Source organism: Brienomyrus brachyistius, chromosome 9, assembly GCF_023856365.1.
Source record: "Brienomyrus brachyistius isolate T26 chromosome 9, BBRACH_0.4, whole genome shotgun sequence".
Classification (NCBI taxonomy): domain Eukaryota; kingdom Metazoa; phylum Chordata; class Actinopteri; order Osteoglossiformes; family Mormyridae; genus Brienomyrus; species Brienomyrus brachyistius.
In genome coordinates, this window is record NC_064541.1 from 26,170,260 (window position 1) to 26,197,834 (window position 27,575).

At 48.7% G+C, this 27,575-nt stretch overlaps 2 protein-coding genes across 3 annotated transcripts; both read right to left on the minus strand.

Moving 5' to 3' along the window:
• Positions 1-62: 62 nt before the first annotated feature.
• Positions 63-18,576, minus strand: csf3r (colony stimulating factor 3 receptor (granulocyte)). Of its 2 annotated transcripts, none has more exons than XM_049024938.1 (16): positions 18,425-18,576; positions 9,715-9,787; positions 6,693-6,992; positions 6,162-6,291; positions 5,907-6,076; positions 5,154-5,317; positions 4,690-4,840; positions 4,523-4,602; positions 3,960-4,173; positions 3,656-3,844; positions 3,461-3,562; positions 2,839-2,982; positions 2,615-2,755; positions 2,395-2,491; positions 1,162-1,243; positions 63-878 (listed from the first exon to the last, which is right to left on the minus strand). In XM_049024938.1, the coding sequence occupies exons 1-16, from the start codon at positions 18,446-18,448 to the stop codon at positions 414-416; spliced, it is 2,526 nt and encodes an 841-aa protein (XP_048880895.1). In that variant the 5' UTR covers positions 18,449-18,576; the 3' UTR covers positions 63-413. The 2 variants fall into 2 exon arrangements, with proteins under 2 accessions (XP_048880895.1, XP_048880897.1); XM_049024940.1 differs by lacking the exon at positions 18,425-18,576 and adding an exon at positions 11,882-12,141.
• A 5,695-nt stretch (positions 18,577-24,271) lies between these two features.
• On the minus strand, positions 24,272-25,859 carry LOC125748603 (uncharacterized). The gene is made up of 3 exons (XM_049024943.1): positions 25,741-25,859; positions 25,539-25,597; positions 24,272-25,339 (listed from the first exon to the last, which is right to left on the minus strand). Exons 1-3 carry the CDS (start codon positions 25,773-25,775, stop codon positions 24,525-24,527), a joined length of 909 nt encoding a protein of 302 aa, XP_048880900.1. The 5' UTR covers positions 25,776-25,859; the 3' UTR covers positions 24,272-24,524.
• Between the last annotated feature and the right edge of the window lie 1,716 nt (positions 25,860-27,575).

Consider the following 27,575-nt stretch of genomic DNA (forward strand, 5'->3'; position numbering starts at 1 on the left):
AGTTAATAACACGGTATTTGAACGAAACATTTAAATCATAATCTTTATTTTATACTATTATAATATTTTTATTTTTAAAATGTATTACAAATATGCACCAGACAAATAGGAAACACACTTATATGTAAGTATATATGCAGATATTCATATACCAATTCAGTGTAAATAAACCATCTGTTCAAAATAATACGTATAAAAATTATCTCGATACTTCTGTAAAGTTGAGGCATTTTCCTTGTGAAAAAAATCTGTACATAGACATATCAAAAACGTGTAACAAAAATATACATTACATTCATAGTCTTATCTTTCTTGACAAGAATCACTCCATGGATCTTTAATGTACTTGGTTATGAAAATGGGAGGTTATTAATCGGTTGCAATCCTGTTACAAATCCAATATGACTTAGGCCTCAGTCCAATGGATCAGCGTTGTGTGTCTCTAGTGCCCCCAGCATCGGGAAGTCGCCCCATGACACACAGCCTCCCTTGTGAGTGCACAGCTCCCCACCGCATTCAGAGAAGGACCCTGACTCTGCTCCATCTTCCTGAGATGGTGTTGGGCTGGATGGTCCGTCCCCTAGGAGAGGCTGTGTGGACTCAGACCTCAGGTAGGCCTGGGGCGGGCTCTGTGCCTGACTCCTGTATGGGCTGCTGAAGACCACAGTGACATAAGGGACCGAGTCCCTAGGCGATGGGTCTCCACCTGGGCTGGGATGCACCTCCGGGCAGTGGTCAGCGTCGCCGGCTTTCACGCCACCTGGCTGGCAGCTCTCCTCCGCCTCACTGTCGTCCTTATCCGGGATATCCAGGAGGTTGAACCACGAAAGGTTCACAGGTGAAGCTTCATGGATGTCCTGTTTACGATGACTGTCCTTCTACAATTTAACACGTAATATGAAACATCATTCCATGGTGATCCTACCTGCAGAGTTTCCAAAATGATGCTTTCTGGATTATTGGGTAAAATTTCTCTCCTTTAAGATACAAAATAACTGGTTTAATGAAAATGAAGGATTGAAAAGAGGCTCTAATGTTGTTCCAGTGCCTGAAATTGCAGGTCTGCCTGTCAGAAACTACATCACCTGGGTTCTAAACATTCGTTAATTTTTCACCACCTGACCAGCTGATTCAGAGGCGCCCAGCTTTATCTTAACCAACCTGAAGCGTGCCGGCGTCCTTCCAGTCCCTGATGCTACTGTTGGCTGGGTCCGGCACCACTGGCCAAAGTCGCATCTTCAGCCTTCAGTGGAGAAGCCAGTCATCATGCGGCAAGACTACAACTGGGCATCAGTGGTACTATGATAATACGCTAGAGCAGTCTTTCCCAATCCGGTCCTCGGGGACCCATGGACAGATGTTTTTGCTTCCTCCCAGCTCCTGCAAAAATGTGAACTGTCTGGCAGGGAGCTGGGAGGGAGCAAAAACACGGACTGGCTCTGGGTCCCCAAGGACCGGATTGGCAAATAATGCTATAAAGAACAGGAAACACATACAGGAGTATCTATGGCAAGTGTTTCCCAATCCAGTCCTTGGGGACCCACAGCAGTCCACTTTTTTGTTCCCTCCCAGCTCCCAGTAGGACTGTCTGGGTTCCTGTGGACAGGGCTGGCGAACAATGTGCTAGGCTACGGTATTTTGAAAAGTTTATGACAAAAATTAGCTGAATGGGGGGGGGGTGTCATGGGGGATCCCTCCCCGCTCAGAGACTTTTATCGGCACGATTTCACGGATACTGCAGTGTCATTGTTTTTGAGAGAACATACAAACTCCACACGTGTTGACCTGTGGCAGAGACTCAAACCCTCGAATTCCAGAGGCACGAGGCAACAGTGGTAACCACTGCGCCGCTTTCCCCCAACCCAGACCAATCCAACTATCCATCCATCCATCCATTTTCCAAACCGCTTATCCTATTGGGTCGCGGGGGGTCCGGAGCCTATCCCGGAAACAATGGGCACGAGGCTGGGAACAACCCAGGATGGGGGGCCAGCCCATCGCAGGGCACACTCACACACCATTCACTCACACATGCACACCTAGGGGCAATTTAGCAACTTCAATTAGCCTCAGCATGTTTTTGGACTGTGGGGGGAAACCGGAGTACCCGGAGGAAACCCCACGACGACATGGGGAGAACATGCAAACTCCACACACATGTGACCCAGGTGGAGATTCGAACCCGGGTCCCAGAGGTGTGAGGCAACAGCGCTAACCACTGCACCACCATGCCGCCCCTCCAATCCAACTAAGTTCCTATTTTTTTTTCCTGAATGGTCCTAAGCGCCCACCCGTATACTGGACCCCTGTAGCATGCTGTAATGCCTTGGCGGTATGATGGGCCGGACGGCCATGTGCTTTGGGGGTGTATGACGCAGCGGCCCCCTGCCTCACCTCTTGCGCTTCTTGAAACAGATGACGGAAGTGGTGGAAATAGGCAGTAGGAGAAGAGTGCCGATGAGAAAGGCGCTCATTGTGATGTCCCAGAAGTCTGCAAGCAAACCACGGAAGGTAAATTCAATACACTCTACCAGCGTAATCTCTAGATACAATTGGGTAGAGGTTGGGGGCTTATTTAGTGATGTTTTTATTTGTTAAAAAAATAACTCAGAACCTGTTTCTTCGGTCTTGAAGGTCAGGATGGTTCCGTTGCAGCTTCCGCCATTTGTGCTGGCCTGGATGAGGACTTTGTACATGGACAGCGGCTTCAGGTCTTTCAGGATCAGCTTCCTGTTGGTCGGCTTGATGCTCACAGCTGAAAAAACGGGGAGTGGCCAACTAGTAAGTGAGCCTTGAAATGGGAGGAGCCTCTAACATACAGATCATGTCCTGAAGTACCTTCTTTTTGCTCCTCTTCATTCCAGTAGTGTATGGTATAACTGACGATCCCGTTTCGCTGCTCCAGTGGGATGTCGTTCCAGGTCAGCTCCACGCTCGTGTGTCGCATCACCATGGCCTGCAGCTCAGGGGCTTCGGAGGGTGCTGTCGAGATATGGGTCGACCGTGGTCAGAATGCAAACCCAGATCCCACTATATCCTGGTTCCCTCTCACAGAACCCTTCCAACAAGCCATCCCACTGGGTCTCAATTAGCGATATGCCTCAAGTCTTAGAACCAGTTTTGCTCTTAAGAGCTGCCTACCCTGAGTTCACATTGAACTATAATATGACATCTGACATATGGTTGACCTTATCAACTTACAATTAACTCTGCTTTTTAAAAAGTCAAGCAGAATTGCGGCATAGAATGAGATCGCTGACAGATAAATATGGGCCTGCAGTTCTCACAGATGGCCACTAGAGGGGAGGATTGTCCCAAAGTCGGTCACGCAGTGCGCTAGAACTTAAGCAGCAATAAACAACGGGAAGTATCTGAATGGAAATGACTTTGGCTAATACGGACAGCCATCTCATCACTGCAGTATTTAGCATTCTGGAGACCATGTGTTCCTTACACTCACCTTTCTCCAGGGTGTAGGCTTCCACTGTGCGCGGGGCACCTATTCCTTCATCATATCTGGAATACACTGAGATCTTGTAGGGCCGGTATGGCTCGATTAGATCTGCGGAGAAACAAAGTCCATCAAAGGTCATAGATAATTCTCTGGTGTCCATGTGCAGTATAACAGGAGCAGCCGGCTCTGCGGTGCTCAGACCTGTGATGAGGAAACTGGATTCGCTCTTTGCAGCCACGTCGAAAGAGAGAAAGACTGGGTTTGTCTCCAAGAGTGGGCTCCATTCAACTGTAAACCCAAGCAGACCAGAAGAGCTTGGGGCCACCCAGCTGACTAGGAGGCCGTTGTCCCCAGTGGGAGAGGCGCTGAGACCGGAGACGGGTTCCAGGCCTGGACAGGGAACAGTACGCAAGTTCCTCATGTTAGGGTGTCTGCATGGGCAGATGCGCAGAAATGACAGGAGCTCCCGGTGGTGGCAGAGAGAGTGGATGGGGCTTGTCTGTACCTGTGTGCCGGTATACGGGCAAACACATGGGCACAGACTCTCCCGCAGAGTTGCTGGCTGTGATGCACACCCTTGTTGCCCCCTGGGGTAGGCTGAAAGCACAGTGGCCGTGCGGCGTGTCGCAGAGCACATCATGCCTCCACCTGCCCGGAGGCCACTTAAGCAAGACGTGGTAAGACACGTTCCTGCCGTTGGCTCGGAACTGGTCCGATGGCTGTGATTGGGCAGAAGCACGACGGGGGGGCGTGGTCAGAATCAGGCAAGGTTTGTAAAAAAAGGCCATTTAATGTCACCATTGATACATCGATACATGTAATATCCATGCATTATGTTAGAAGACTCCATGCATTTTCGTGTGTTTTGTGCTACATTTTAGGGGGTCTCACTGAGGGCCTAAAACCAAAAGAGAATGAGGGGCGTAGCTGTAAAAGTTTTGCGGTGATGTATCCCTCTGTATGGACAGGTGGAAACTGTGACCACTTTGTGTAAAAGCATGAGACAAACTGTAAAGGGCAGAAGGCAGCATGACTGCAGCGGCGCTTAATCACAGCGACTTGAGTCACCTTCCAGAAGAGCAGTGCAGATTGCGCCCCGGATTGTTCCCCGAAGACCTTCAGCCACGTGGCGAGACGACCCGTAGGAACTGGCGGGGGGAGGAGGCGAGAAGCCCTTCAGAAAAGCGGTGAATGCTGAGGAAGCGAGACTGTGGTGGCTGGGGGAGGGGGCTCACCTTTCTCAGGGGTGGTGCCTGCCAGCGGTTTGCTCCACGCGCTCCAGGGGCCCGGAGGGTAACTCACCCTCGCTTGGGCATGGTATTCCGTGCCATGGAGCAGGCGGCACCGCTCCACCATCTCTGGGACGAGCGGGTCCTGCACGCGCTTCTAGAAATGGCCGGAACACCACGCAAAAAGGCAGTTAATGAAAGTGCCAGGACGGCAGTCGGCTTTCCACTGCAGGTCCTTTGTTCTTCAGCGGCGCGACCCGGACGTCTCCGCTCGCGTGTAATGATGGGCTCAGATTCCCAAAGACAGAAACTGTTCTGCAAACTAAAGATGATTAAAGCACAAAGAGCCTGGAAATGCTCTTGATGGAAATCAGATCAAACGGTTCCTACTTATTGCTGATGTTTCTTCTGTTTCTGTACTGATTCGGATCAGGACGTTGACGTATCAGACTCGGTTCTGTGCACCGTACCGTTGCCGAGGTCCACAGCTGGCTGTCCCCGGCTTTCAGGCTTATATCTACGGCCACGTTCACCACCCACGCCTGGTCGTCGGAGAGCTTCCATCGTATCTTCAGGCAACCCTCCCTCTGAGGCTCTGCCCACACTTGCAGCACCTCGGGGGGGTCGAACTGGGCTGGGGAGGGCGAGGAGCGACAGAAGGTGCTTAAAGTCGGCAGTAGCCCACAGGGCTCTGATGGGACTTAGGCCGTCTGAAGCTACTGTTAGCTATTCTCTCTGAACTTAAAACGTTCCGACACATGAGAGAGGTGGCCGGGCGCAGTGCGCCAAAGATTTCGGAGGCTGTGGGTTCAAATCCCAAGTGGGTCATGGTGGTGATAAAAAAAAAAAAACAAAGAGATCTGGAGAGGAAGGAGCTGAATTTTTTTAAAAAAGGTGGGTCATTTAAGTAACACCGTTACAGGGCTTTAAAAAAACAGTTTAGTTAAAATACTAATTTACTTAATCTTTACTTAAAAAATCAATCTGTAAGGTGCCTACAGTAGAGACACAGATGTTCTATGTTCTTCTAATGTTCCTTGAGAAAATAAATGGAATATATGGCCTGTTATTGCGGTATACCTCAAGCTCCCGTGAAAGGGTCAGTAAAATGACCAGCTGTGTCTGCGCTTTATGGGGATGTAAAGAACTGCTTCAGACTGCCAAGGTGAGGCATAAAACAGCGGAGGGGCGGATCGTGCGGAGATGGCGGTACCGGCCCCTACCGTTCTCCATGGGGTCCAGGAGCAGTGGCTCGGATGAGGCCTGACCCAGGGCGTTTGTGGCAGTGACAGATATGCGCATCTCACAGAAGAAAGCGAAGTCGACTCGCGGGATGGTGTAGGCGTGCACCCCTTCCGGCAAAGTGTAAGTCTTCCTCTCTGTTCTGGAGTGCCTGAGAATGACAGCGGAATCTTCCAGAAGACTGGAGTACCTGACGACACACTCGCGCCGGCTGTTGGAGGGAGGGGGGGTATCACCTTATCTCTGTGTGCAGGGTGTAGGCCGTGGGCAGCAGGCTATCCGGCCCTGGTGTCCACTCGCAGGTGAGGGTGCACGGCCTTGTAAGGTTGGTGACGCAGCTCAGGTTGCGGGGGGGCGACGGCAGGTCTGAAGAATGAAAGATGTAGATCAGAGGTATTCAAACTGTGGGGTGTGCCCTCCCCCTGGTGGTGTGCAAAGGAATTGCAAGAGGGTAGAGTTGACAGGGAAAAAAAAATTAGCTGTAGGTGACCTTTGTCAAAAAAAAAGTCTGAATACCACTGCAACCTTGGTCTGGAGCTCACAGCGACTGGTCTGGGCCTCAGACCCGGGAGAGTTTACCATCAGTCAGTATGAAAACGAGAACCTCAACATGGGTTCCGGCTCAACAAATGATCAGTCAGAATATCCTTACAGTTAATATTAACAAAAAAAACAATAATAAAACAAGCAAAGTATTGATTACTCTTATGGTGAATGGTACCATAGTTATAAATGATCATCTAGAATGGTGCTAGATGAGCACTTACATCCCGCTTGGACTTTCACCCCTGCCACCTCCTGACACTCTGTCTCAGTGTGGACACAGCATGTTAGGTCCCCCCAGGCGTCCGTGAAGCTGGGCACGACCACGTCGTAGCTCCGTGCGCTCTGATTGGCTGGCCGTCCCGCAGGAAGGTGCCGCCCATTGAGACGCCACGCGACCTGCACGTCCTGGCCCTGTGCCAGGGGGCAGTCGTCGCTCAGGATGCAGGTGGCAGAGACGGAGGACCCCAGATGCACAGTGTTTGCTGGAACCCAGACCTGAGCACAGGGGGAGGACCTCACAGCTGCAGAGCCGTGACAGACGAGGAGACCATTAGACCCAGTGATCCACCTAGTGGCTGGAGGGTAAACTGCTCCTCTGATGCTCATAAATGTACTACAGGTTTCTAAAATTAATTGGAAAAAACGGAAGACTATTTACCCCAATATCAATGCATCATTTCTGTTCCTAGCATATTCACACAAATTAAAGACTAGCCTTCAAAATGACTTCCTTTTAAAATAATTGATTACCGTATTTTTCGGACCATAAGGCGCACCGGATCATTAGGCGCACTATAAATAGCTGTGTCAATTTTCATAAACAATGCGCACCGGATTGTAAGGCGCATCAATTAAGCGAGACAAAGCGGCCAGATAAGTCAAATATTACTCAATTTATTTATTATAAAGTCAATAATTTCAATAACTCACAACAGTTTTCGGTTGTAACTCATGAAATCCTAAATAAACTCAATAATTTCAAAAACTCTCAATATTTTTCAGTTTTAATTCATGAACTGAATAATTTCAAAAACTTAAAAATTTTCAGCTGTAACTCGTGAAATGCAAAACAATGCACATACATGTCAGTTCATTCCTCTTCCGCAAATCCTTCAAAAAGCTTCACCATCAGTGTCTGAGTTAAACAGTTGCGCGATTGCGGCGTCAAGCAGACCCGCATCCCTCTCGTCCTCATCCGAGTCTCATTGCTGTTACTTACTTACTTGTTACTTAATATTAAATTCTCTCGCAGCTGCTTTATTTCCATATTGATCTGCGTGACTGATGGCCTTAAGCTTGAATTCCGCTTCGTAAGCATGTCTTTTCACAGGAGCCATTTTGGGGTCATTAAATACACACGACAATATTACGGTAATTATTATGTCAAAACATAAAGTGTATTACTCCGCGAGGCGGCAAAATCCCATGGGCAAAATACTCAGCGGCGCAGCTAGGTCCGTAAACACAGCTGGAAGTGTGGACACAAGGCGCACCGGAATATAAGGCGCACTGTTGATTTTTGACAAAAATATATACACCTATAGTGTGAGGTGTATAGCTGGGTGGGGATCGGTGCCATTGGCTTTGGATAAACTGGACTGTCAGTGCTGTCACTCTAGCTTCACACCCCCTTGTGGAACTGGAGTGCTGACATTTCAGGGACTCCCCATGCCTGCATTCCCACTTCCTTCTCCCTCCTACTTTTGCTGCCATAGCCATATCTGCCGGAGCTTGCACATTGCACTTCATATTGCACTCACCTAGCTGTTAGCACTGCCTATAGCCTCCTCTACTTTGACTAATTGTACATTTTAATTCCCCTACTCCTCCTGGGGGGTGCTGCCTGGAGACCTCAATCTACCAAGATGCCCGGCACACCCTGCTACATGTGACGTCGCCACCACCAGTGACGTCCCTGCATCCAGCTCGCCGTTCTGCCTGTGTCATCTTCCATGTATGACCCGCTGCCTTACCTCTAGTTGCTTGGCGATTGGAAGAAGACTCGGCATTGGCCTGCCCTCCAGTTATTTCTAAGATCTCATGACTTGGACAGCGTGACTTGGCACTTAACCATCTCTCCTGTTTGACTCTCCCTGCCGGCCCCTGGAGGATGGGCTCCCCCTTTGAGTCTGGTTAGGGTTAGGGCTTCCTCTGCTGCCCCCTGGAGGATGGGCTCCCCCTTTGAGTCTGGTCCCTCCCAAGGTTTCTTCCTTCTTGGAAGTTGCTCCTTGCCACTGTCGCCTTTGGCTTGCTCACTGGGGGCTTTGGGTGCGGATGCTGTAAAGCACTTTGAGACGATGTAATGTTGTGATAATGCGCTATACTAAAATAAATTTGTTTGTTGTTGTTTATTTGTAATTGGCAGCTCTAAGTTGGCTGTGTGTGTGTGTGTGGGCTGGTGGCTGCCCAGGGTTGGTTCCCGCCTGTGCCCAATGTTCCAGGGATAGGCTCCAGTCCCCCCCCCCCCCCCCACAATCCCAGTTGGGATTAAGTGGTTACGGCAATGGATGGATTGATTATTTGATATTTATCCAACATTTCTTTATTTCCAGGGATTTATCGCAAATCTTCTGTCTGGTCACAAGTCTTCCGCTGTGGCCCATCCGTCCATTTCCTGCGCTGCTTAACCGAAGCAGGCTCACCAATCCAGTATGTTACAGAGTGAATTGATTTAAATAACCTGAGTATAAAAAAGTAAACACCTTTATAATGGAGCTTCTTTTAAGCGCAGTGATGGAAGAACAGATGGATTCCAACACGGTTGCTCCAGGCTTCAAACCGTCAGAAGCAGCTGCAGTTCACTTTCTCTGTCTGCTTTTCCTGGTTTATTGTCTTAACTAAGCAACTCGCCCGGAATCATAAAGCTAAAGGCAGTTTCGTTTTTTTAAAATAGCTCCCCAGGGCTGCCCACCCTGTTTCACAAGCTCCTTCCCTCTCCTGACACGACGCGCCAAAAGGCCTTTAACCAGATAACGCACCCTAACGGCGCGCTAACAGCAAGACAGCGTGCATGCAGAGTAACCGATCACAGCGGCCTTCGGGTGAGGGAAGTCAGCCGTCAATCACGCCGTGAGTGGCAGGTCTTAGGAAACATTGTTCGGCTTCCCTGGTATTGCTCTAAAAAATAATTTACCATCCTAATTTCATAACCGGTGCTGGTCATTTCAAAACGTTAACTCTGCTGTAGCCTACCAAGGGAAACGTCTTGCATAATGGTCCGTCTCGTTCAGTACCCCTGCTTACCGTTTTCAGGATCAAAAACAAACGCTAACATTATCCCAATAACTTTGGTCAGCAGTGATGCCATGGTAACAACCTAAAAGGAAAGAAAAACAGTATAGGGTTAGGAAGAAAGTGGGAATGTATTATAATTCATTTATGGTCTTCCTAATCATCCTGTCTGCCGTGTTATATTACAAAAACATTTCTCACGCCAACTAAATCACCATCTCTTGTTATTGTCACAGATTTACATAGCAGACATCCTGCTAAATTGTTCACACACGTAGAGGTCATTTAATACACATAGAGTATAACTGTTTACACATTTAACATTCTGGTTACACATTTAACAGTCTGTTTACACATTTAACAGTCTGTTTACACATTTAACATTCTGGTTACACATTTAACATTCTGTTTACACATTTAGAATTCTGTTTACACACCTCCACTGTAAGCTATATCATTTACACACTTACACATCATTTACATACTTGGAATTATATGTGCACTTTTTCAGTTAAATAATTTACATATTAAGATACATATTTATGAAGTCGATAGACTTCATGTGCGCATCATTTCTGTGCCGGAATTATTATTAATTATTAAGCATCAATATCCCCTGAGAAGAGTCGATACTAACACAATTCCTCCTTCTGTGTTACACTGTTTCCAGAGCTTTCTCCCTTCTTCCTTTGTACCTGTATCCATTTTATGTGTATATTGCATGATCATAAGAGGTGATTCACTCTGACAGTCAGCAATTGTGACTTTCCATCTGAAAACTGTATTATCTATTATATAAGGTTGAGAATTATGATACCGACGGACTGCTCACACCGATCACTGTTACAGGTTTATTACGTTATAACCTGCGTATCAGCTCTTCATATCAGATTCTGTCAAATGTTTTATATTAGATTCAGGGCGATCTTATTACAAAAAGTAATAATCTAGCAAAATTATGTCAAGTGAAATTCCTATATTGTCAGTTCACACAGGTGTGTGCATGCTTACAAATAGTAGTTTTGATATTAGCCAACATTTCACTCCCCTCCTGTTGTGGGTTCGAGTCCCCCCCCCCTGCTTTCCCTCAGTTGCCCCAGTAGAATTCGTAGAACACAATCACCAAGGGTGCATCCAAAATTAGCGAGGGGGCACGACCCCCATGACTCTGATTGCCCTCCACCTGAGGGTGCATATTATTCATTTGATGGGGTTATTCTCCCTCAGGCACCCCTATAAACCCGAGGCTGGTCCTGCGATGGATCAGCATCCCATCCACATGTCTCAAGCCCTGTGCTTCCCAAGATAAACTGATTTTTAAAAAATGGGTATTTATTTCAATTTTTACACGCAATTGATTTCTTAAGTAAAATGTGTCGTTTTTTTTTATCATTTTTATGAACTGTACATTTGAGAATGTGTCAAGCTAGGTTGATTAACACAGCACACCGTATCGGTTAATGCGTAAAAACGCCGCCCTTATTTACAGTGAAAGCCGCTGCGATCCCGGCGTTTGCTGAATGATGCATCGATATTGGGGTAAAAACCGCGACCGCGAAGCGCAGATACGGCTTTGTTTGCCCCCCGCTTGTAGCCTTTCTGCTTAGCTTAGCACGTCCTGTATGGTGGATGCCGCTGAAGAAAAATATTAATTAAGTACCAAAATAACACAGCAATAATCGAGCCATAGAAAACTCACCTTTGAATACTAACCACATTTAACCAGTACGTCACAGACTGCGATGATAGTTGAGTATCGCAGATAAATCAGATTAAAGAATGACTAGGTAATGGATTGGAATTGGCTGGGAATGAAATGCCTCTCCATCCAAACTCTGTACGGACAGGAAGCCTTTGGGCAGATTTACTACCACATAAATCTACCCACATAAATATGAAATTTTCACTTACAACGCGAATAAATATTAAATATGACTATTTATAGTGTAATTACATGTACAATGCAATTCGCTAAAAGAAGCAAATCTTTACTCGGATATAGTGCAATAAGCTTTTAGATTATGACGATATTTGCCTTTTATTATGTTTTTTTTTTCTTTTTATTGAGAAAGGACAAATCAATACTGTTAAAATGAAAACATGAGAATAAGAAGTTGAGGAAAGTCACTTTTACAAATCCACCTTTTCTTGTGAAAAAATGGGCTGTTACAACACTTACTGTTTCAGTTCAGACTTCACTGTGGTCCAGAACCAGACCCAGACCCAGAAGGAGAGATAGTGGCGACCACAGTCTGGTCAGGCTGGCAGCATGGTGACAAGGAGGCAGTTATGGGGACAAACAGCCTCTCTCCCTTTTGTGAGAGCTGGCAGCCCGCGGCTTGCGTTATCTCCGTGCCGAGGCGTATGGACCGCGACATCTCAGTAAACAGTCAAACCACACGCTTGTGAAACCTCCTGTCCTGCCATTGTTCTCACAGAAAGGAGCTGGCAGCCCATATTGTGCTCTGTAAGTGTGTGTAACGTGTTCTACTATTTGGGTGGTATTGAGTGGGGGGGGGGGGGGGGGGGTCCTGAGCAAGTATTTAAACGATGAAACTGCTCACAATGGTTTTAACGTTTGTTCGTTCCTTTGTTTGTTTGAAGCCTTCAGCAATCCGGAACTCTCTTCCAGAACAGGAAGCCTTGCAGATTTCTCACGTAAGGTCGGAGCTGGACGTGGAACGGTAACACTGCTTAAGCGGACACGCATGTCTCAGATCAGACGCCTTGGCGGAAGCTGGTTCTGTGCTTCCCCGCAGTGGCCAGACAGCCTGTTTCAGCACCGGAACTAAACCCTGGGATCCGACTGGCCAGAACCGGCTCAACTCAGAATGCAAATCACCAGCTAAAAGGATGCCACGCGGAGCAATGCGAGTCTGATAAAACAGTCTCCTGTCTCCTTTGCAGGCGGGGGGGGGGGGGGGGGCTCATATTATCTACCATTCCCATTAAAGGCCTTCTCTGTATCCAGGCTCTGCTCCATCATTGGGAGGGGGGGGGACCTCATCCTAAATGCACTTTGTTTCCTGCAGAATGGGCAAGGCAGAGCAGAAAAACAATTGTTTTTGAAGGGATTTATTTGTATATTCATATACACGTTATGCAAAACGCATTACGGATTAATGTACTGGCATTTACTTTCCCCCAACAGATGCTGTTTTCCAGAAGAAAATACACTATATTCTAATGGTTTCTCTGCTTTTCTCAGCAAGAGTGTATTCTCCATTATTATGATAAAATATTTATGAAGTTTGCCTGATCATTAAATACATAAAAGATCCTGCGAACCGTGTTATCAAGACAAAATAGACACGGACTTGAAAAGGAGGATTTCATCATGCACCGATAATGTTTTTCCACTGCTGAGCCGTGACATCGGCCCAAAACAGAAGATTGTTTTTCCATTACTGTCCTCAGCATGACAAACCTTGACCAATTCGACCTGATTCCATACTACGAACCAGCTGTGTTAACCTGGACACCTCTGACATCATCAAGCCATTCAGAGCAGTTTTAAATTAAGAAGCATTGAACCATTTAATATCTTATGTGTTGTACTAAGATTAATACATCCCTCCATCCATTTTCTGTATCCGCTTGTCATATGTTGGGCCAAAGAGGGTTAGCTATGGGTACAAAGTAGAGAATACCCCAGGATGGGGCATTAATCAGTTATAGGGCAAACTCACACACACCAGTCACATCTATGGGGAATTTGGCAACTCAGACTAACCACAGGGTTATTTTAGACAGCTGCGGGAAACCGGAGAGAAGGACAAACACCCACCACGAGATGGGGAGAACATGCAAACTTCACACACACAGACCCAGGACAGAGACTCAAACCCTCAAACCCACGCAAAGTCCACACAGACAGACTGAGGTAGGATTCAAACCTCCGTCTCACTCAGTAAACACAACAAAAGCAAAATAATAGAGTCATAATTACAACTGTTTGCCCTAATATCCTGTGCCTTTGTGGCTACGTGTCCTGTGTAATTTATCAATGAAAAACCCATTACAGGATGCTTTTACCGTTGCTGGTACATCTAAATCTTGCTATACTATTTGTTTTCCTGTATGAAAATTGTTTATTGCTACTTATATCTGAATGGACCTGAACCTCATTCTCTGATATTAACACGCCAGAAAAGACAGATTCGTCCATATAAACTTAGCTAACACCTCATCAACTTCCCGTCAAGGCCAGGTGCAGCTCGCTATCTGTAATGAAAAAGGAGTAAATCCAGGCCAGTTAAACCTCTTTCAATGAGAGACTTATCAAGCCGGAGTGCCCCAGTGCTCCCTAACCTGCCTCGCTGACCTGACAGCCTCTTCGGGGGCATTTTACATGGTCTGCAAGCCGTTTTTTGGAGTGTGACCTGTGTCAGGCCACATCTGTGAATCTGTGACCTAAAGATAAGGCAGTAAGCCCCTTATTTTCCGCTTTTTCCTTCTGCCTCCTTCCTTCAGCCACCCAACCCTCAGCTCACAGACCATCAGCTGGACCCCGATGTCCAGTTTGCAACAATGTCTGCAGCAGTCCCTCTTAATCCTGTTCTTGGGGACCCACAGTCTTGAAAAATACGAACTGGCAGGGAGCTCTGAGGGAGCAAAATCGCGGACTGGCTGTGGGTCCCTGCGGACCGGATTGGGAGACACTGGTCTATAGCATAGATCCACATGCTGCTGTGTTACGCTCTGTATGCCTGTGTCTGTCTATGATTTCCATTTCAGATTCTGTATTCCTGGTATTCCAGCTGCCGGTGTGCCGTCTCTCCATGTGTTCCGCCTGGTTTCTAGTTCACGCTCATCATTCTCCTGCAGAATATCCTCAAGCCCCCATTCAGGAGCTTTTGCTGCTCTTGACTGTTGTGCGATTGATTGTGGTTTGATATCCTTTGTACTTTGACTTTGGTTCTGTTTACCGGTTACCTCTTTTCGGATCCCGATTTTGGCTTGGTTGCTTCTTGGAAAAAACATGCAAATATTCCAAGTAAGCCGTCCGTCTTTTGGCTCAGGGCGGGAATCCCAAATTCCACTACTGGTGGATCCGACGCAGACTGCAGATTTCCCTGTTCAAACACACTTACGAAATCTGGTAGCTGATTAAGATGTTGTTTGTCTAGGGAAAATGGCAGACTGTCTTCTGACCCTCTAGGGTGAGAAATGGGCAAGCCTGCTTTAGCAGGGTCACTTAGCAATGGTTCACACAGGTAGGGCACTGGTTTCGTTTGTCATGCTGCCCGCTGCCATTCCCGAGGTTCACCCAGGAATCCTTGAATCTCCCTGAATCATAAAGTTACGTCTGAGGAAAAGCCACAATGAACGCGTCTGTATTCTTTGAGTCTCAGTATCCTCCCTCCCTTCTTTGTCTCGACCCTAGAGCAGGTCGTAACGGATGTGACCCAGTAAACTCACACCTGCGTCGACACTCTTTACTCTGCTCAGCTGCTTCTGTTTTCCACCAGTACACTTATTTATGAATTTATTTTCAACAGACAATTTTTCAGGATAGCAACTCATTTACCTTCTCTGAAAGGAATTGGGAACTGATCGAGACTTTCCCTATATTGTAGTGTTGGGTTCTTTTCAGTAAAATGACTGTAAATTGCTGTAAAGTAGGGCAGCTTGTGAAAAGGTGTCAAACTAAGTATAATATGATCTCCTGGCTGACGCAGTGTGACGCACTGGCCCTGGCTGATGGAGTGTGACGCACTGGCCCTGGCTGACGCAGTGTGACGCACTGGCCCTGGCTGATGGAGTGTGACGCGCTGGCCCTGGCTGACGGAGTGTGACGCGCTGGCCTTGGCTGACGGAGTGTGACGCACTGGCCCTGGCTGACGCAGTGTGACGCACTGGCCCTTCCTGACGGAGTGTGACACACTGGCCCTGGCTGATGCAGTGTGACGCGCTGGCCTTGGCTGACGGAGTGTGACACACTGGCCCTGGCTGACGGAGTGTGACACACTGGCCCTTCCTGACAGAGTGTGACGCACTGGCCCTGGCTGATGCAGTGTGACGCGCTGGCCTTGGCTGACGGAGTGTGACACACTGGCCCCGGCTCACGGAGTGTGACACACTGGCCCTTCCTGACAGAGTGTGACGCACTGGCCCTGGCTGATGCAGTGTGAGGCGCTGGCCTTGGCTGACGGAGTGTGACGCACTGGCCCTGGCTCACGGAGTGTGATGCACTGGCCCTGGCTGACGGAGTGTGACACACTGGCCCTTCCTGACAGAGTGTGACGCACTGGCCCTGGCTGATGCAATGTGACGCGCTGGCCTTGGCTGACAGAGTGTGACGAACTGGCCCGCTGACGGAGTGTGACGCGCTGGCCTTGGCTGACGGAGTGTGACGAACTGGCCCTGGCTGACGGAGTGTGACGCGCTGGCCTTGGCTGACGGAGTGTGACGCACTGGCCCTGGCTGACGCAGTGTGACGCACTGGCCCTTCCTGACGGAGTGTGACACACTGGCCCTGGCTGATGCAGTGTGACGCGCTGGCCTTGGCTGACGGAGTGTGACACACTGGCCCTGGCTGACGGAGTGTGACACACTGGCCCTTCCTGACAGAGTGTGACGCACTGGCCCTGGATGATGCAGTGTGACGCGCTGGCCTTGGCTGACGGAGTGTGACACACTGGCCCTGGCTCACGGAGTGTGACACACTGGCCCTTCCTGACAGAGTGTGACGCACTGGCCCTGGCTGATGCAGTGTGAGGCGCTGGCCTTGGCTGACGGAGTGTGACGCACTGGCCCTGGCTCACGGAGTGTGATGCACTGGCCCTGGCTGACGGAGTGTGACACACTGGCCCTTCCTGACAGAGTGTGACGCACTGGCCCTGGCTGATGCAATGTGACGCGCTGGCCTTGGCTGACAGAGTGTGACGAACTGGCCCGCTGACGGAGTGTGACGCGCTGGCCTTGGCTGACGGAGTGTGACGAACTGGCCCTGGCTGACGGAGTGTGACGCACTGGCCTTAGCTGAGTGAGTGTGACACTTTGGCAAAAATGCCAAAAGTCTTGTGACAGACCCCCAGGCCTTCGGGAGTAATGTTCTGTGGTATATCCATCCATCCATCCATTTTCCAAACCGCTTATCCTACAGGGTCGCGGGGGCTCCGGAGCCTATCCCGGAAGCAATGGGCACGAGGCTGGGAACAACCCAGGATGGGGGGCCAGCCCATTGCAGGGCACACTCACACACCATTCACTCTCACATGCATTCCTACGGGCAATTTAGCAAGTCCAATTAGCCTCAGCATGTTTTTGGACTGTGGGGGGAAACCGGAGTACCCGGAGGAAACCCCACGACAACATGGGGAGAACATGCAAACTCCACACACATGTGACCCAGGCGGAGACTCGAACCCGGGTCCCAGAGATGTGAGGCAACAGTGCTAACCACTGCACCACCATGCCACCCCCTGCATGTATAATCCCTAGAGTTATAATTCTTCATCTGGAATGATTATATATAGCAGTGTGACATAGGTGATCTTCATGCCTTTGCCATTGGGATGTAGAATCATTTTTTTAATGGAGAATTTTTCTTCATTCGAAGACCAGCATGACACAGAAGGGTCGAGAGACTGACACGCTCCGTACCACAGAGGCTGTCTCTGCTCCAGATAAGAGCGCTGTTATGACACCATTACCACAAACTGTTAACATCGCTTTTCATTTTCTCCTCGTCGCTCTCCCACTCTTTCATGCGTCAGGAAGATTACGACACATCCTCAGTGGAGAAACTGCTTTTTACGAGAACGGGGAGGTCACTTTAGAGCTCGTTCTGTCCTCTTTTCAGATCCGAACTATTAGCGACACCTGCGCTTCCTCAAGCCAGGAAACACCTGTCTGTGTTGGACAAACGTTTGGAGAACTGCGTCCCATGTCTGGTTTAAGCTAAAGAATCTACTGTTACCAGGTCACCTTTACTGAGGTCATATTTTAGAAAATGCAGGAGGGACTTTCAGAAAAGCAGAAGGATAAAAAAAAAAAAAACGTCATACATCCTCTTTTGAGTGATTTTGTGTCGATGTTTTGGTTGCTAGTTTGTTGTGACACTGTAACACATTCCTAGGAGACCAGGAAAAATAATTCGGTGTTGGCGACATGAAGATAAAAACATGATTCTGAGCACAAACAAACAAATAAGCCGGGAATTCATGAGACTGAGTACGTGAATGGACATAAGAGGCTAATCCACAGCGTTTCTGAATGGGAATTTCACCCCTTTGTCAGAAAAATGCAAAGCCTTTCTGTGTATCAAGCCAACACGATCCTCGTTTTGTGTCTGTGTGGTTTTGCCTAAATCTTCAAAGGAACAAACAGATGTCCAGCAGTGTTTTGAACTGGCACGACGCATGGGCACGTTTTTCTGGAACTTAAGATGCCAGCACCTAGCGCTGATCCCATTTTTCAATTAGGCCAGGCTCCTAATCACATTATTGAAATAATTATCATCGCAGTCGGGCTCCTCACCTAGTGTTTCAGGTGTACACCAGGTGCTAATGAGGAGATATTCTCGAAACCGCAAGATTCTGGCCCACGAGGACCCAGAATCGACTTCTGCCGGTTTAATTAGAGCCAGGAAGCGCGAGGGGAGAAAGCAGACAGAAAGGCAGAGGCAGATAAACAGCACAGCAGCTGAACAGAAGCGGGGAGGAGGAGGAGGGTGTATCTCCGCTGGCCGAATCCCGCAGGGACACGGTTAACTCACCTCACACGGGCTGCTCGTCAACATCTGTCAGGAGCGCGAAAAATACATAAAAACATAAAATCAAGACCCAGCAGATGGGAGCGGCTTTGAGGCCGCGAGAAGACGCAGGGAGGCACAAACTAGCTTTAGTTTCTGAAACTGGAAGCAGCTGCTCATATTTTTTTTGTTCGTCTTGTAAATCTGCTGACTGTTTTATTCCTCTCTGAGCAAGACTCTGCCACCTTATGGCTCATGTCTACTGGGGAAAGTGAATATCTGACTGGCAAATCTGTTTGTGGATAGTTAATAATAAAATTTGACGACTAAGTCAGAGGTGAGCCGTGTTAGAGACATGCTAACCGTTAGCTTCATACCTCAGCGGCAGCATAGTGGAGCATCTCCAGAACCCCAGTGAGGCTTGGCAGTGCCATGGTGCCGCCTGCTGCCGTGCCACCTGGGACGGTACCTTCAGCTTCCCGCTTCATCCAGGGATGCCAGGATGAAAAGGAGGACGCAGCTGCTCCAGACACAAAACCTCTTAACTGAAAAGAGTGGGGGGGGGGGCGTGTCCTGCAGGGACTCCATCCCACACGAATCCTTCAGCTGACTTTGAAGCGTCGATGAGGATTGAATGGCAGGTTGTGTGCTAGGAGCGGAGAGATGGGGTTTGGCGACCTAGATAGAAATAAGCTGGGAGGTCATATTGCGGGGGGGGGGGGGGGGCAGAGTCAAACCTTCTCTGGGCTTCGTCACTGTGCATAAAATGGCCTCTAATACGATTGTTAATGCCACCTTGAACCTGGGGGGGGGCGAATGAGCCCCACAAACAAAGCTTCTTCGCGTATTTGGAGGGCAGATTTTCGCGGCATCCCGCCCACCTACCGCAAGATCAGCGCGTCAGCACGCGATTCACCTCCATAGATGTCCGGCTGGAACGGCCCCAAGTGACCCAGGCGGGGGGAGTTAATGAACGCATAATGAACTGAAAAAGGAATGGGGGGGGGGGTGGTGGCTCACCAACAAGACAGTAGATGCTCATTAAAAACTCATTACCTGATTATGACATCATGAACACGTCGCACTTGATCTTTTCCCTTAATCATCAGTAATGAAGGGGAGCTTCATTCCGGTTGGGTGTTAGTGGCACGTTTCAGTGAGCCGGGCCATAACTCAGGGGCCCCGGTACGTTATACAACGGGGCCAGGATCCGGAACGAAACCGGGCTCTGCATTTCACAGTGGCTGGGTGCTGTATAACACATCAGGACGGGGCGGAGGAGCATGAAAAGCGATTCAATCAGTGCTGAGAGGCCAAGGTGCGCCTCTCTGCCCTTGGGATTGGCCGGGAGGCGGGAGGCGACCGAGAGGTTTATCGAAGGCTGTAAAAGCTCACCTAAAGGATTATTAGATTTTTTTTCTCCTTGTAAAGCAGAATCGAGACGCAGCCTAGCTTGTGTCTGTGTTTTCCTTCTTTACCTTGACTTAGCTTAGGGTGAGGATTGTATCTCTAATTGACATACTCCAGGAGTGGGTGCAACAGCCTCAACATAGTTAGGCGCCCCCTGCTGTCAACATGAAGCAACTCCAAAGGCGCCTGTCCCTTTAGCTAAAAGTGCAGAACAGTTTCTTTTGCACCCTCATGTCTCCCTCCTGCTAGTTGCAGCTCCAAATCCTGTCTCTTGCTGGCCAGCTACTTTGTCTGAAGTGGACTGTGGCCCAGGAACACAACGAATAGGAAATTTTGAGTGTGGGTATGCCAGTGTACAGCATCGGGGGTTAACAGAGGTGTCTCATTATCGCGGATTTCGCGCATTGGCTCTCGCCAGTCCACGCTGACAAGGGTGTCGCTTCGATAATAACATATGGATTCTGGCCTGTCCGTTTTTGTAACCCTTACTGAGGGCCGCCAACGCTCCTCTCATCTTGCCATCAGAGACATTGATCGTCACGGCGGCCACTTAACTGCAGGGAGCTTGGCACGGAGGCTGCGTTTGGCACTCGGCCGCGGGCCACAAACCACCTCCTCGGGATCGTCCAGCCCAGTGAGGCCTCTTACCAGTCAGGGTGGGGTAAAAACGGCTTCATTCCCCCCCCTGCCCGCTATGGACCGATGAGGTCCTGAGCTCACGACGGCCTGTTTGAGAGGACAATTCGAGAAGTAGGAAATGAGATGCTTTGCAGGGTTGATGGCCCTGGGGCGGGGGAGGCGGGGGGAGGGGGGGGGGGGGGGTTGGGGGGGTGGTCACGGGCGGAGTTGAGGCTGGGGGGCCAGACAAGATGAGTCGAGATCTCAACATTTCCTCACACGGTTCTGATCTTCTACTGTCCATTACTTGTGAGGGAGACGAGTCATTAGGATTGACTATCGACTGTCACTCCCGTTGCCCCCCCCCCCCCTCACCCCCACTTAGTTAAGAACACAGGACCTTGGCAAAGCTGTCTCGGCCCCGGGGGGGGGGGGGGAGGTCACCTTCAGAGCAGTGTGCAATCACACACATAACCCTGAGACTAACAATGGCGACCTTAACCCCAAGGGGGACCTTAACCCCCCTTAACCCCTAAGGACAGCAAACCCCCCATGAGTGTGAACTGCACCACATACAATGACATTAATGCACCAAAGTCCCCCAGGGCAGGTCTGCCTGTCTCCCCAGATGTGTTGAAATACGTTATAGTTGCAGTGGTGGGGAGGCCTTCCTTCACACCAGCTGTGCTGTTTCATGGCTGAGGTGACGTCCTCTATGTACCAGAGCAGTGCTTGAGTCCATCTCCCCAGCCTTCCTCACACTCCTAAAGTGTGCAGGGGGTGTTTCTATAGAGGACGTGGAAGTGATAGCGTGGCAAAGAGTTACAGACCGAACAAAACACCACAGTGCCACCCCCCCCCATCACAAACGAGCTCCCCTGGGCTCTCATTATATTAAAAAGGGCTTCAGTCGCAATGCTAGCGCAGCCACTTAGCATCGCTGTTTGATCTGAAAGTCTGATGAGGCCAGGCTGATCGTCTGACTGAAGCCCCCCCCACCACGGTGCAGCCCGTCCCACTCCTGGTCCTTTATAGATGATAAAAGCGAGGCTGAAACAATCACTCTACACCACCTGGTTGAGGTTTCTCTCTCACAGCCGTGCAAATGAGTATTGAAGCTTAATGGATCTCATCAGTCTTTCGGCCGCTCACGTTTTTTGGAGGCTTACAAGAATTCGGCAGCTCTTTATAAAAATTCCTGTGTGAAATACGCTTCTAAGCTTCCCGCTGTCATGACTGACAAATGTCGAGAAGCGTCACATCGATGCCAGGATTCAATCAGTGCATCTGTTTAGCCTGATTAATTGGGAGCGGCATTGAAACAAATCCTGATGCACACAACGGCTCCCCTGGACCAGGATTAAGACACCTTGGTGTAAAGAATGGGGCTCATAATCATCCAAAACAAGCAATTAGCTAAACGAACCATAATTAACGTAATTAATAAACATAGCAGCAAGTAACCAAGCCTACTTCACATGCTCGTTTGGACAAAAGCTGAAAGAAATGCATTTTTTTTTTTTATCTTGCCCGTTCAATGTCATGCATGCATAATATGCATTTTGGTCATGCCCCTCATTTGCATATCACAGCGACTCTTAACAAGCCCGGAACACCAATCAGGAGGCGGCTATTCGCGGGTGTTAAGACAGAACCATCGGAGGCGCACTCAGCTTTCTAATGCACGTGAGAGTCGTTCATCTCCACACCGGGTGGGGAGGAGCAGGGGTGGGTCTCGGCTGCCACCACATGGCTGTACCGTCCCCGAGTCGCCCTCCGCTTCACACCGAGCGCGGAGCTGTGATTTATGGGGGCCCGTCACCCGCTCCATAAACCGCGGCTAATTTCGTCACGCCGTCCCACTGCTCGCCAATTCATAGACCGCCGCTGCGACCTCCAGCATCCCGCGTACGCGTCACGCCTCGGCTCTCCGACGGAGAAGAGAGCCTGGCAGTAAGTGACGTCCCTCGCAATGGGGGTGTGGGGGGACTCTTACCAATTAATCAAAACGTCACGACCAAAGGCTGCCCGCTCAGTCGAAGACGTGAACATGAGAGACGGGACACTCGGTGGGACAATGGGGCGGCGCATTTCACATCCCATCTAGAGGCAGAAGGAAAAATCCATCTTTATTATCATTCTGGGAAGGACACCCATCACGTCCTTCAGAAGCCTGTGCGATTGTCTAGCCTGAGGCTCACCTCACTTATATTTCAGAGGAAATGATTAGATCTGTGATTGTGCATTTCCTGCTGCACGGTAAACCTGTGCAGTCGACGTCCCGATCCAAAAAGAAAAGAAAAAAAATGTATTTATTAAAAATCAAACCAACAGATGGCACTCTGGGACCGTCGGCCATTACTCAGGAACGTCCGTGTCTGACAAAAAAAAAAAAAAAAAAAATCAAAAAACAGATTTAAAAACGTTTCACAATTCAGTGGTTATTCCACAGGCGCAAGCTAATTTACAAGAAAGACAATTCGCATCAAGCAGCTCGTAACGTAGCAGGGGTTAGCCCTGCCCAACGCAAGCAACTTTCAGAAGCATGGGATGGGTTGGGACCCCTGTGCCGGGGATAGGGCCTTGCTGTAATAATCCTCCCACCGGGGGAGGTGTCATTCATTCATGAGCTGCTTTCCTAAACAGGGCCACACAGCAACACTACGGCCTCTCTTCCATGTAACCGGCGACAGTCACGAACATTAATGCTGCACTTATTTTTCATAAATTCCACTGCATGCTTCATAAAGTGTAACGGTTTGTGTTTTTTTTTTTTGGTGTAAAAAGATAAAGCTCCCGTTCTCCCCCCCCCCAGGAAAAGAACCATCCAGACAGGCAGATGTTCTCACAGATGTGGGCAGAGAATGAATAACGAGAGCAGGTGGCATACTGATTGAGGACTCACAGGCTGACCTCAGAGGTGCCTGATAAAATCTCAGGCAGGACCCAGCTGTGCCCTTAAGGTCCCTTTTCCTGATTTGCTCAGGAATTCAACTGAAAACCTTAAAAAAAATACCTACAACAGTTACTATGCACTAATGGGCTTTCAGCACTGAGACCGAGTCGCTTAGACAGTTCCTGCATCGCCACTTGGCTTTGCATGAACGGGGCTGGCAAACAGCCAAGTCTTATCAGACCCTACATGAGCATCAAACATAATAATGGCAACACACATCACGCTCAGGCGATCTCACATGCCCATATGTTCACACACGTTGATTTGAATACAGCGCTGCGGTTTAGGAACGTCCAGCCAAAGACGCATCCACGTTTTTATTTGATTGAAGGGGCAATACAGCATTAAGTCAACATTGCATCCATGCTAGCTGATTGATTTAGAGAAAAGCTTGCAGTTGAATCAACGTTAATGGTTTATTTTGTTCTCACCCCCCCCAAAAAAAAAAATAATAATCTTGGGATATAGCAGACTAACCCAGAAGCAGGACCAAACATCTTAAGCAACTTCCACCTACTCTAGGGAAACTCCACATGTACACGTTTGAAAGACTCATTGTGCATGTGGAGAGAAACTGATGCGGAAGCCCCACTACAGGAAACAGTAGCATTGCTGCAGGGGCTATTCATTCTCTCCAGCATGATCCTTTCGAGCCCCATCTGGCTCAAGCAGACCACAGCATCTCATTAACATTGAGGGCCACAGTCATGTAAGCTTCCACACTACCTCCATGTACCCCTGAACCCCCCCACGCAGATTTAACCAGCTTATGAATTTCCCCTTAAGTGTTACAAATACTGTCATAACTGGGGGGAAGGGAAGAGAATCATTGTTCCGTTTTTATCAGAAAGAGGACCCAGGAAAGTCAAAGGCGAAAGGACAGAAACGACTAGGAATCAATTTATTGAAGAATTTGATGGTTGACATGGGACAGCTTTTTTTTTTTGGGGGGGGGGGGGGGGAGGAGAATCCAAGACCAGGCTGGTTACCCCTTGTAGCACTAACATGAGAACTCTGGCAAGATGTAGAAGATGCAATAAATTTGCTTACTGCCACTGAGCCGCAAGTCGCCATCTTCATCTGTGAATTGAATGTTTGATTTGGCAAGTGGCGTTTCATGCGTGGTCCCACAGACCGGCATTACCTCCTACTGGGGAGGGGTCCATCACCGATAAGCTGACCGAGGTGGGTGGGGGCGCCGTGAGCCAGCTGGTCAGCAGAGTTTCTGACACGGTTCAAATCTTTAACCACGGCTGCCTCTGAGACCTGCTCGGATGTGGGCGGAGCACCACCATAGCGGGGAGGAAGGGGCAGGGCAGGGAATGGATGGCTGCTCCAGTATCTCCTAGGGGCAGCTGGACCTCGGGCTCCTTGACTATCGGTCATGTGGCTCTGATACTGCCCAAAGGAGCCTGGGGCAGGTTCGAGTACTCCAGGACCACTGATATGGGAAAGAGGAAACCTGCTAGGGTCAAACACCAAAGCCCCAGGGACAACATCCCTAGGGACATAAGGGTCACGCATGCCAGCAATTTGTCCAGTTTTGACGAAAGCATTCCTATAGAACAGTGGGAGGTACTCGAGGTCTTTAGGCTGCTCCAGCGGGGGCCCATAGCTTCTGGAGGCCAGATGACCAGGTCCCACCTCACCTGGAACAAGCCAGTGGGGCAGCTCGAATGTCACAGGCCTGAGGTCTGGGTTGTAGGGGAGGGGACCAGCAGCAGGACCTAAGACAGGGTAGCCAGTTGTACGTTGGATCATGGCCCCCAAGAAAGTACCCTGGCGCCTGGGGGCAGCACGGACAATGTCGGGGCCACGATAACCAGGTATGAAGCCAGGGAAGAGGGGGTCAACTGGAGGGTAGTTGCTTTGAAAAGGCAGGGGTCTAGGCGGCTGGGCCCCACCCTGGAGAGCCCCAAAGGGAACACCATACTGCCCATACTCGAAGCGGGAGGCTGGAAAGAGGGGACAGTACACAGGAAGTACGTACAAGCAGGACACCAGAACCAAACAATGATGGCCACCAAATACATGTGTGCTAGGAGCTGTGAGGCTGCAAGAATGTGGACGGTCTGGGAGTTTTGCATTGAGAAACACCCATATCAGAGGGACAGCAGAGCATCAGATCAGGACCAAACAAAGCTCGCATCTCACCTTTGGAAGCAGCAGCACAATACGACCCCCCTGGCAGGACCAAACAAGGCAAAGACAGGCTGTGGAACAGAACACAATCACCGCAACACTTTAGCTGGAGCATTAGTTGGCAAAATGCTTATGCCTGAAGCAATACCAATCTCCAATACATACAAAAAAGTTTCAATATTTAGTCCCTAAGGGTACATTTAATTTTTGATACCTTAAGAAAACCACAAAAAGCAGCTCTATACCCATGCTGAATTCCAGCAACCAAAAACACCAACCATTAAAACCACTTAACAAACACCTGTTACCCCAAAGCTTTTTAAAACTTCTTACTTTTCCCAATCAGCAAATCCAGGCCTAATGAGCGCCCTTTAACCAATCAGCTGCCATTAACCGATTAGCAGCAGCTGACAGTTACGGACGCCAACAAGGAGCTCCAAGCTACTTAAAGTGTTAATTGAGGGCTTCTAATAGTGCTAACGAGCTTCCCGTTTTGCCAGCTCTGAAATGTGTTTTCGTGTCCTTCAGTCACTCCCATGAGATTTCTGATTATAATCATTACCATAATGAAAGGGTTACCCTTTTAGAGTCGAAGATGGAAAACAGACTTTACAAGCTGTTAGGTAGAAGCTCTGCTGATAAGCCTTTCCAGCACACTCAGTGCTCTTCTTCTAAGAATGGCCCTTACCGTGTGCCTGGGTGGATATTTGACCACTGCCTTTTGGGTGAAGCTTACCTTCTATGCAGAGATTGCAGTGTATTGCTACAGCTATGCAGAGAAACCGGTCAGTATATTCTGCCAGACACACACACAGGAAGTCAGTGTACAAACTGTTGCAATGTTTTAGGTTTTTATTTGTTGGCTTGGGGTACCTGCAATATCCTGCTTAACTTGTGTTTATTTTCTGTATCTCTTTTTACTTATTTTGTCCTGCCCTATACAGCACTTTGGTAACTTAAACAGCTGCAGGAAAAAAAAAATGAGATGACTCTATTTTTAAACAGATCTGCATTTTGAAATCCTGGTTTAATTGTGGTTCTGCTGGTAGGAGGCTACACTGAGCAACATTCTAATGCCAGAGATGACTGTTAACGTAAAACTTATCTGACAGTTTCTCTGTGTGTGTGTGTGTTGTAAACCTGTTCCGTTGAGCTTTCAAATTACACTGCGTTTACCTTGCATCTGTTAGCTATGCGGCATATTTGTGACGGGCATCCCAAAGCAGCGATGGTCCTCTTCTGACAAGAATATCAATCTGGTATCAAGAACGATACCATTATATTGTGGCGATGGCTCACAAGAGCACCACACAGATAACAGCAGAATGCTTGCTGTCACCTTCTGTGCTTCTGTTATCCAAAATGACACTTTCATCTTTTACTGACCCAGCTGCATCTAAGCACTTTGTTCTGACAACAAAGCCCATCCAGAACCCTTTGTGTTGCAGGTATTGGGCCATTAACACTTTGGTCCACTAAACCTTAAACAGTAAATCCTGCAGGTTCACTAATCCCAAAACACTTTGCCCTCCTCCCCTGCATTTTTCATATTCCTTTTCCGAACTCCTCAGTTTTCTTTATTCTCGTTTATTGAAAGCGTGGTTATCGAGTGCTAGATAAACCTTCAGCTGATCCACGGGCAGGGGTCTCGGTGCATGAGTCCCATGATAATGAGAAATCTGAGAAATCGGCCGTAATGTTTGTCTCCCCACATCGCGGTTCATGAGAGCACGCTGGCGAGAAACAGCACAATTTTCTCGAACGCTAAATCCATTCACTCCTGACCCCCCTCTCAAAGAGTGTGATTTTCCACCATGCGTATGACAGACGCCTTACTGATTCGCCTGATCTGCCGGGGCATTCCCTGCGAAAACATTTAGGATTTGTATGGTGCAGAAGCTCAGGGTTAACCCTATTGAAAGACCCCCCAAGATGCTTCCAAATTCCTTTTGTTATGTTCGGCTGTGTACTCGGGGCAAAAGACACATGCTCCAAATACGCTTTTTAGTTTTTTTTTTAATGTACTATCTGGGTTGTCTCCCCACTGCG

Bases quoted from the DNA above. Each gene is read 5' to 3' on its own strand.
- csf3r (XM_049024938.1), bottom strand. From the start codon at position 18,448: ATGTTGACGAGCAGCCCGTGTGAG. The intron at 9,788-18,424 runs GTGAGTTAACCG...CTTTCCTTTTAG, and splicing joins TGACGAGCAGCCCGTGTGAG to GTTGTTACCATGGCATCACT. The intron at 4,603-4,689 runs GTGAGCCCCCTC...TCCCCCCGCCAG, and splicing joins AGGCACCACCCCTGAGAAAG to TTCCTACGGGTCGTCTCGCC.
- LOC125748603 (XM_049024943.1), bottom strand. From the start codon at position 25,775: ATGGGTATAGAGCTGCTTTTTGTGGTTTTCTTAAG. The intron at 25,598-25,740 runs GTATCAAAAATT...TCTGTTCCACAG, and splicing joins CTTTTTGTGGTTTTCTTAAG to CCTGTCTTTGCCTTGTTTGG. The intron at 25,340-25,538 runs GTGAGATGCGAG...CCCTCTTTCCAG, and splicing joins TTGTGCTGCTGCTTCCAAAG to CCTCCCGCTTCGAGTATGGG.